The following is a 10,713-nucleotide window of genomic DNA, read 5'->3' on the forward strand; positions in this document are numbered from 1 at the left end:
TAGGTATAGTGTTATTTAAACGCTTTATTTCAACAAAGATAAGTCTCACTTGTGATTAGTAGTGACTGCCTATACTAAACTGCTTGATTCTCTTTTTTTTTTCCATGGTTCCTCCCCTACATCCTACCCGTTTCATCTGGGTCTAAGCTTTCTAGCATCTAGGGAGGGAAGCAGTTGCAGGGGTCAGGTGCTGGGGGAGTTAAATGACCTGGCTTGCCCCCGCCACCACACACGCACCTTTTTACCCTCCCCACTTGCTCCCCATCCATCCCTACCACCAGAATTACACTTGTCTATTGTTTCAGAAGAAAAATAGAATGAAGTTTAATACTCCAACAGAAATATACTTGAGTAATGAGTAGTAAGTTTGGGGTAGAGAAGCTGAAAGACACAAATATTTTCTTTTAAACAAAATGCTTTCATTCTATCAATGCTACATATTCTAGTACATTAAAGTACAATATGACTAATGCAATATTGCTAGACCACTGCTCTGAACACATCTTAACTGTCTTTTATTACAGGAATCTTACCCCTCTTCTTCACCAATATGGTTTGTGGAATCAGATGACCCAAACCTGACTTCAGTGTTGGAGCGTTTAGAAGATATCAAGAAAAGCAATACTTTGGTGAGACGTTTAGTTTTTTCATTAGTCTGACTAGTAACTTCCTAAGATGTCAAAAAAACCCTTCTTTTTGGCTGCTCGTACTGCTTTTCACATCAGAAAGCAGATGGCACATTGATATCAAAGTGGCTCACCAGTAATCCCAAAAGATTCTAGTATGTGTGTGTTTTTTGTTTTTTTTTTGTTTTTGTTTTTGTTTGTTTTTTTTGTTTGTTTTTTTTTAGATGACTTGAAACAAATATCTAGGAGAACTTGATAGTTTTGCTAATAATGTTGTAACTTGTTCTTGCTGAAAATTGGCTACATGATAGTTCTCATATAAAGAAAAAAGTTAGGGTATTATTCCTTGATTGCATTATACAAAAGTTATAACTATTGGGACAAAACATTGTGTAGTTTTAGAATACTTGTGCTCCATATTTCACCTGGAACTGTGGTTCATGCAGCTGGGGAAATGTTCAGGTTCTTCCGACTCCCTTCTCATTTTTAGTAGGAAGGACTTTAATTGGTAACTCATCTCTGACTGTATGTTTCAGGCCAGTGCTCCATTTCAAAATTGTCTTAAACTTGAGAGAAAAACATCACATATGGATTCTGTCTCAGTCTAATATTCTGGAGTACAAGTTTTTTGTACCATTTTAAAGGTGTACAGCAACATTATTTCTGACTTGGGTGTTCTTAGGTATAATGATGAGAATGAAGTAAAGTGTTTTGATTTAACACCTCTCATTCTACCCAAGGAAGGAATGGCTTACTTTCATATTGCTTGGAGGAAGATTTCAATGAAATGTACTTGGTCTCTTGAAGAGAGAAACAGAAGAGCATTACAATACATCAGAGATGAAATAGATGTGTGGTTTTACTACTTTAAAAAAAAAAAACCCACAAAGATTTGGCAAGTTTCCTTTAAGCTAAAACACTGGTTTTCAACCTATGGACTATGTCTAAGGGTTCTACTAAAGATGACTACGATGAATCAAAAGTATGTGAATACCCACACTTACAATTCAAAGGGATCCACACCTTCATTCGCAACTTCCGAAGGGGTCCTCAAATGAAAAAAAAAAAATTAAAATCACTGGGCTAAAACATATTTAATTGGTTAAAATGAGATGCCCTGTACCTTAGTAATATGTAGTTTTGGTCTTGTCAGAGTGTTTAGCCTGCCACAGATATGACAGAAAATATTTAGATTCTTCAGGATCCTAATTCCAAAACTAGTAATTGAACAACGTTCGTTTATTCTGGGGAAAAATGAGGGATTTTAAAGTAATCACTCTTCCAAAGCATTTAGCAGTATAATGTCAGTTATAGGTGGCTTTTAATAATTTGGATGTAAAAAAATGCACAGTAAAAACCACCTCTAGTAGTACCTTTTTGCTACTTTACCTAGCCATTTCTGTTACCAAGAAATCAACAACTGAACAGGAAATTATGTATGCTTCACAATAATTAAAAGGAATATCACCTTAATTACTTGGACTCCAACAGGGTACATAATGCAGTCTCTGGGCTTCCCTTACCTCCTTTGGCTTCACTTTCTGCACCTGCAGAAAGTGGGGTGGGGCAGCGCAGCGCAGCACAGGGGGGCTGAGGGTGAGCTCAGCCATGTAAGTGTACAATGCAGCAATAGGGCAGGAGAATACCTGTACAGCCCAGGGACCCATGGGGTATGTGGCCGCTGGTTGCTTAGATGTTGGACAGCCCTGGTATATATCATTATGGCTGCTTACGAAGGTTTAAAAAAAAATCACACGCTTTACCAAAAGAAGCAATGTGGTAGTTCAACCCAGATCTGCAGCGTCTGTATAGATCAGGTGCTTCAGTGGGGCTTTTTGGTGCTTTTATCGATAGCTGATTGAATTAGCTTTTGGATAAAAGCCTCACTAAAGTGCTCAATCTATACAGATGATGAGCGAGCCAGATCCAGCTAACACAATGCCTGTTCCGGTCATGTGCTGGGCTGAGGATGCCAAGGTTAAAATCCATTTTTTTAAACGTCTGTAAGCAGCCTGTGTGACTATTTTGCATCAAAGCAGTAACTTATTGCAAACTTGTGGATTACTATACTATGGAATTTGGTATGGTTGCACATGGAAATTTTTGGGTACAAAAAAAAAAAGTACATATCCCCCCCCACCCCCAATAGCTCTTGAACTGATTGGACACTGAAGGTAGAATTTCTGAATTAATCTTAAAAAGCACAGAAGAAAAGTGGGGGCAGGGACAGCGGAATGACTCCTCTTTAGTCCCACCTGTCAAGAGTTGTTGTCTTATCGTGTTTTGTGAAATATGTAGCTTGGTTGACCATACTTCTATCTGCTACTTTCAGGCCTTAAAAAGCCTGAGGATAGAAACAAAGCTCAAATATACAGAGCCCAGAAATAGCTGGAGCCTGTTATGCCACGTTGTATTGCCTCCCTGTTGAATCTGAGACTACAACTGAGAAATGGGTTGGTGCATACATCCAGGATCATTTCAAGCAGCATACACTGAGTTGGGGATGCGCAGAGCCGGAGTGAAGAGGCAGGGCTTGTTTCTCAATGGAGGTCCAAGGCAGATCATGGGGGCAAATATGGTTTTGAACTCTGAGAAAAGAAGTCTAATGGGCATGACCCTGCAGCTAAGTGGCTGAAAAATGTGTTAAAATCTGTTTTTTCTATTTAGCTATTGGTAGCTCTCACAAGGAATGCAGATTTTCCTAGCTCAGGCTGCGAAGATCTTTGTACCGGGTGGCGGCACGGGGCTGGGAGTGGAGCTGCGGTAAAATTTGGGGTGGTTGCAGTCTCCTCCCAGTGCCGCTGGCGCCCTCTCTGAGGCTAGTCCCTAGCGCGAAGAGACCTGTGCATCACCAGCTCCGCCCTGCCCCGTGCAGATCTGGGGGCATACGCCCCCCTCCCCCCTGCCCTCCCATGTGGGGTGGGGGCAGCTCCTGCTGCTGCTTGCACCGGGCCGCAGATCCATCCCACGCTCCCCTGCCCCCTCCCTCACCGCAGGGGGTGTTTATCTGCCCCTTCCTTCCCCATTTCCCTTCTGATTTACCAGCTGGAGGGAGGTCTCTACACTGCCACCTCTGCTCCATGCTTTATCAGCCATATTATCAGCTCCATAGTGCCAATATCCATTATAGACAGTTTTCTTCATATCGGTACTGATCTGATATCGGACCATATATCTGTGCACCTCTAGAGTTCAGACTTTTTAGGATTCTTTCCCTGGTATCAATTACAGCGAGAAACAAATATTTTATAGCATTGGAAAGCCTCAGTATTTGGCTAGTGAGTATCTGGTCTAGCTAATTGTAAGGGCTGGGGCCTGTAAAATTGTTCCTGGAATTAACTTTATTTAAAGTCTGTGCATACAAAATTAAGTCTTAATTTTCATATTATCTAAACACCAAAAAAACATGGATTCTTTGCATCTGTCATGGAAGAATGATAGCAACTGCTACACTCTTGGTGAAACAGAAAGCTTATAGAATGCATTCTTAAGGAAATATTCTTTAAAGGGAAACTAGGCTTTCTCACATAAAATAAGTGCCTCTACTGCAGAAAGGCCAGTGTAAAGAAACTTATACCTTGTATACTGAATTCTAAAAATGGCAAGAGACAAACTCCTGATACCTGACAGAAGGGACATCTGTAGCTGGCTTGTAAATTGTCTCTCTGATCTCCAGCCCCTGCGAGTGTCATCTAGGGGTCTGTAGTACATAGTCCTGGCGGATAATTTTGCAAACAATCTTCAATCAATGCTTCCTGAGGCAAACTGTACTTTGTCAGGGCCTAGAGAAAGGTAGGAAGCACTTGGATTTAAAAAGGACTCCAACACTAAGTGAGTGTCTGAAGATTGCTCAGGAATCTGGAAAGTTAGTAATTATGGAAATGAGTTTGTATATAAATCAAGTGGCCAGGGAGCAAAATTAATGTCACTATTTTCTGCATTCATCAGTAAAAATGTGTGTGGATACTATGACCAAGTGAAATCTCTTGCATATAAATTGGAAGATTTTGTGACCTATGGTGCGCACACAACTCTTGGATTCCCGTAGTTCCAGTAATTCTGTCTTGGAATATGTCTGAACCTAACAGAAGGACGTGTTTGAAAGAGACTACACTTTGTGTGCTAGGGCTACCTACTCATGTTGGCTAGGAGGAGGTGAAGCTGGGATTCTGTAGCTCCAGTATATTAGAGAAGCAAGCTGCTGTCTTTTTAATACATATGCCCCACAAGAGAAGAAGCTGGTGGGTACATATTGCATTTTGAGAGGCACAATTGATGCCACTTCTCACTGGGGTAATGTTACTCCAAATCATGCCCTGATGCCTCCAATGTGAATTGTTCCTAAGGCTAGAGTCTCTGACCTCCTCTTTTTTTTTCACCCCCCCACCTTTCATTCCACCTCCACCCTCACTGACTCCCTTTTTAAAACTACCCTTTTTATTACCTGCCATCTTGCTGGTTTTCCAATTGAGGGGTTTGTATGATCACCATAGAAAATAAGTACCTTGAAACTTAATCACTGAAATTGTAATTCTGTGGACTTAGTACTGTATTTAAATGTTAGAGCTTGGCTGAAAGTTGAGTGTATTTCTGTGCAGAACATTGGAAATATTACTACAGGTTTCAAATATTTATTTGGGTTGTTTTGTTCTTTTTTTTTAATAGCTGCTTCAACAGCTGAAGCGATTGATATGTGACCTGTGCAGATTATACAACCTTCCTCAGCATCCAGATGTTGAGATGTTAGATCAGCCACTACCAACAGGACAGGTAAAGTCAAAAGATCCAAACTTCTATGTACAGAAACCTAAAACCTGCTCTCTAATATTGACAAAGTAGGGTATATAAAGAAAGGAAGAAAAAATATCTTTTAAGCAGTTGCTTCTTGGGCATAGACCATAGTTACTTTCATACAAAACCTCGATGTCTTGCTCCTCCTCATGGATTTTGTTGTAAAATATACCTTTTCTGTAATTTAACATAATATTTTAGCTCCTTCACAGGCAAACTTATTTTTCTATTAAAGAGGTAAAGTTAAACTGCATATAGTAGCTTACGGAAATTATCTGCCTGCTTTGAGGTAGGATATGGGAAAAGGCCCATCCTTTTGTTCACTATGAAACCTACTGATAACCTGTCCAATTCCTTTTGTGCAGTTAAGAAAAGTTACTGTAAACTGTTTTTGAGGCATGTTGCCAGTGACCTTCCTGTTCTCCCACCATTTCTGGGGTCTTGCGTTGAGTCTGCCCCATCTTATCCATCTGGCCTTCTTCCCAGTCTTTCCGTCTAGCGTGGTGTTTTACCTTGTCTCATGTGAAGACAGATATTTCCTGGATCCAGTCTGCTTTGAGCACTACTTCTGTTCCCTTGCTTCCTAAATTCCTGCTTTCTCACTGCTGGCTTATGTCAACATTACCTAGTTTTTTGTCATCCAGTCCAACAACATCTCTGAATTTCCTTTTTTCCTTGTCATTTGGTCCTCTTTCACATCCATAGCCTCCCTTGGATCCTGGTCTTAACCTATACTCTGGCCTCATATGATATGCCACTTCTGCTGCCTCCTGTATTTTTAGCCCCAAATATGCTTAGCTTCTGCTTCCACGCACTGAAACTTTCGGAGAAAAGCTAGGGATCCTGAAATTCAGCCAGCATAAGCTTTTGTTTACCATCTAGGTCAGGGGTGGGCAATTATTTCAGGCGGAGGGCCGCTTACTGAGTTTTGGCAAGCCATCGAAGGCCGCTTAACAGGCAGCCAGGGGCAGATATTAATTTTCTAAATTTTCAGGGGCCCTGCGGGCTGAATAAAATGACCTGGTGGGCCACATCCGGCCTGCAGGCCACATTTTGTCCACCCCTGGTCTAGGCCCCCCAAAAACTGCTACTTCCTCCTTGAATCTGTTACTTCATTTTATTCTTCCTTGTTTCCTCTCCCTGACTTTTGTTTTGGGTCTCTGTCTGAATCTAGTATGACTTTCTCCTTTTGTGTTGGAGAGCAGAGCAGTTACTAGTGCAAGGCTTGGTATCACTCTTGTCCCTGCCCCTTTATGCATATTCCTCACCTGCAGGCCTTTGTCTCTTAGTTTTTCATAAACATGCTCTTCTGCATTAATGCTAGCCTCAATTCCACTTTGTATCCCCATCTTCCTTTCCATGCTGCTTTGTTCTTAGAGTTCCTCACTTAAACGTGTCCATCAAGCCAACTCCTGCGGCTCCTTAACCTTTTTCCAAAACTTGCTTTTCCTCACAAGTGGAGCAGAGGTAAACAATACACAGGAAAACGTCAAGCCAAGGAGTATGCATGGTTTACTGAGGAACTGAATGATCCTGCGGCCAGCTTCATCCTTCCCCTCCGTTCCCCCTAGCAGTGTCATGTGAAATCAAGACTGCACACCTCTCTGGGCAGGCAATGTCTCTGTACTTGGTTGTGAGGTGCCTAGCATGCTTTTGAGCTCTTGAAAAATTAACAATTGCAAAGGGTCACTAAGCATTCTGGTTAATTAAAACACTTTATCTTGTGTTGATTGTGTAGTGTCTAGCACAGCTGGCATGCCCTACTTTTTCTTAGCAATAAGTTCTGAGAGTAGTCCTTTACTTGTACATGATGAGTTGATGCACTTTTCTAAAAACTCCTATGAAGCAGAGGTATAATGTGTGGTAATGACTGACTCTGCTTAGCTTTGCTCTCAAGCCCAGTTATAATTGCTTATGTCTTCACCCAGCTACCTGCAAAAAAGCTCCACTTTGGAACGGACTTGTCAGTAGCTCCCTTGCACAAGGGAATACATATATTGAAGATTCCCGATTTTTTTTTTTTCATCAGGAAGCTACAGCAAGCTCATTGTAGTGGCTTGTTACTTGAAACTTCTGATAATCTCTAGAAATTGCAAAAAAAAGTTGATATATCGTTAAATAATGCAAACTAAAATACTTATGCATCCATTTTTGATATTATTGCAAATCTAGAACGATTATAAAAATAAACTGTTTTTTGATTCATTCATTAACAGAGACCATACATGGACTCTGAATGTTCAATATGGTGATCTATTTTGGATGTTGGGTGACATCAGTTATCTAATTTTAGTAATTCACCACAGTTATTACCATTTTCTGAATAGGATATCCTTGTTATCAGCTCTCTTTTAAGGTTCCACTTAACATATTTTTGCTGTTATGCTAGTATGCCACTAATAACAGCATTCTGTCTGGGTTTTGCAAAGAAAAATATCTTCTTCATTTCTTCCTGGGAACAGGGTAAACAAAATGGTTCCTTCATCTTTAATCCTTTTAGGTTAAACTGAATGTTAGCAAACATAAACTGCACACTTATTGTATTCCTTTTGGTCAGTAATACAGCTCCTTTGAAGTAAAGCAAAAAATGACATACACAAACCTAATTTTGTATTCCAGAATGGAACAACAGAAGAAGTAACATCAGAGGAGGAGGAAGAGGAAGATATGGGTGAAGTATGTGTATATACATACATGAAAACTTGTTAGATTGTGAATCTGGTAGAAGATGAGCATTATGTTGGAAAATCTGCATGGTCCTTGCCTTGGCTGCTAATATAAGCAAGATACCCATGTGCCTTATCAGAAAATATTTCACATCAACACTATAGAGTATTGGCCCCAACAGTTTGAAACTTTTACCTTTTGGGTTCTTGAGTATCTTTTCATCTGCTACAATGTCATTTTATTTTATTTTTTTGTTGTTGTTGTTGTTTTGTTTTTTTTAATTTCCCCTCCTCAAATTCATTTTCAGAGTATCCTGCTGGAAATGAGGTGCTTGAATGTTAAAATGTAGACATCTGTTTGTGGTTTATTCAAACAACATATTAAATGTTAGGCCAGATCAGCAGGCAAGCACTGTAAACTCCTGTTTACAATAGCCTATAACCTGACTTTGTTGTGTTTTAAAAGTTGAAACAGGCTTTAGGTAGGAGTAAATTAGCTTGCTACTTTTTTTTTTTTAATAAGGTAGCAGGACTAATTTTTAACTATAATACATTGAAGAAGATGAAAAGAAATGTGAAATAGCAGACGTGCTAAACTTTAAGTGGGTAATATGATTGTCTAGCAACATGGTGCTCCATTTTAATGAGCTGCTTGTAATATCCAAACCCCCACTTCTTAATTATTTCCACAATGTTTTAGAATGTCTCAGAAAAATGCCTACTTTGTTAAAACAAGTATAAATGACTTTATTAGTTGAGGACTGCTTGGAGTTAGACACTTTTTTATTTTTAATTAAAAGGGAACTGAACAAGGGTAAAGAACTTCCTCTTTGAATGGAGAATACATGTTTTCCACAAAGAAGCCAGATACTGTGCTTCATGGACTAGAACAGCGGTGTCCAACCTTTTTGAATGTGGGGCTGGATCACAAACTTTTTATCACCCAGTGGGCTGGCGAGCTATATTCAAAGACCTCACAGGAAGTGGTATCACATCGGGAAGTGATGTCACATGACCTTTGACACCAATGAAGTTGCAGGAAGTGACAATGAAATGGGTCTAACCAGTTCAAAACTCTCCCTCTATAGCATCCACCTCTGCCACTGTTCGGGACAGGATACTGAGCTAGATGGACCACGGGGCTGACCAAGCATGGCACTTTTTACGCTCTTATGTTCAGAAGCTCTTATGTTCTTTGGCTGAGCTTCCAAACTATGGCTGAGCTTTGCAAAAAGGGGTAGATAGGCATGTTACAAAGTTGTCATAAAGGATTTGGAGCCCTCTAAATCTCATTCATTTTAATGGAAGTTGGCCTTTTGACTCCGCTTTGAAAATCTCAGCCCAAGGTGCCAACCAAATAAGTCAAAATATATTTTGCATTTCTATGCAGTGCATCTATGTGGGGCTCTCCAGGCATTTTACAAACATGACATGAACCTCAGGATGAGCCCAGCCGGAGCAGCAGGGGCTCAGCTGCACTTTCTCCCTACCTGTGCTGGTCAGTCCCAAGCAGCACATGGCTCCGCCACCGCCTCTGCTGGCTGGTTCCCATCCAGAGTAGCACGCAGCTGAAGCTGGCTTCCCACGTGCTACTGGGGACGGGAGGAGCCCAGCTGGGTCAGCACCGGCCAGCAGAAGTGGTGGCAGAGCCATGTATGCTTGGGACTGACCAGTGCAGGCAGGGGGAAATGCAGCTCAGCTCCTGCCACTCCAGCCGGGCTCGTCCCGTCCTGAGCAGCACACGGGTCTGCCGTCGCTTCTGCTGGCTGGTGCAGACCTGGCCTGGCTCCTCCCGTCCCAAGTAGCATGTGGGAAGCCAGCTTTAGCTGCATGCCACTTTTCCTGGCCGGTGCTGACCCGACTGGGTCCGTCCCATCCGGAGCAGCATGCGGCTGAAGCTGGGTTCCCACGAGCTGCTGGGAACGGGAGGAGCCCGGTCGGGTCTGCACCGGCCAGCAGAAGCGGTGGCAGAGCCGTATGTTATTCGGGACGGGATGAGCCTGGCAGGGGCTCAGCTGCATTTTTCCCCTTGCCTGCACCGGTCAGTCCTGAGCAGCACACGGCTCTGCCGCCGCTTCTGCTAGCCAGCGCAGACCCGGCCGGGCTCCTCCTGTCCCCAGTAGCACGTGGGAATCGGGCTTCAGCTGTGTGCTGCTCCGGATGGGGCAGACCTGCCCAGGTCGGCACCAGCCAGCAGAGGTGGTGGCGGAGCCGTGTGCCGCTCGGGACTGACCAGCGCAGGTAGGGGGAAAGTGCAGCTGAGCCCTTGCTGCTCTGGCTGGGCTCATCCTGTCATGAGCAGCACACGGCTACTCCTCTTCCCACACGCACTGCATCGGCATCGTCAAGCTGATGTGGTATGTGTGGGAACCTTGCCCCTTCCTGAGCCCTTCAGCAGCTATTAGGAAGCTGCTGAGGGGCTGGGGGAGGGACAGGGGGTGGGAACAAAAGTAAACTGTGTTTACTTTCGTTTCCCGTCGCAGCACCGCGGGCCACAAAAAATGCCTTGGCGGGGCGCATGTTGGACAAGCCTGGACTAGAATAACTGTAAAAGAACATCCTGTAGATAGACGGAGTGAAGTTTTCTTGTTGTCTGAGTGAAGTTTTCTTGTTGTTTTTCAAGCAGCCCA

The 10,713-nt window shown here is 42.5% G+C and overlaps 1 protein-coding gene across 1 annotated transcript in view; it reads left to right on the forward strand.

The window, feature by feature from the left end:
* Nucleotides 1–503: 503 nt before the first annotated feature.
* Nucleotides 504–10,713, forward strand: part of UBE2Q2 (ubiquitin conjugating enzyme E2 Q2) — a gene marked incomplete at its 5' end in the record, with an annotated part of 60,553 nt that continues 50,343 nt past the window's right edge. The window contains 3 exons of the mRNA XM_014521591.2: nucleotides 504–629; nucleotides 5,292–5,396; nucleotides 8,037–8,093. Of these exons, the coding sequence (XP_014377077.2) occupies nucleotides 504–629; nucleotides 5,292–5,396; nucleotides 8,037–8,093 (288 nt within the window). The remainder of the gene's footprint in view (nucleotides 630–5,291; nucleotides 5,397–8,036; nucleotides 8,094–10,713) is intronic.

The sequence above is a fragment of the Alligator sinensis genome, unplaced genomic scaffold (assembly GCF_000455745.1).
Source record: "Alligator sinensis unplaced genomic scaffold, ASM45574v1 scaffold954_1, whole genome shotgun sequence".
Classification (NCBI taxonomy): domain Eukaryota; kingdom Metazoa; phylum Chordata; order Crocodylia; family Alligatoridae; genus Alligator; species Alligator sinensis.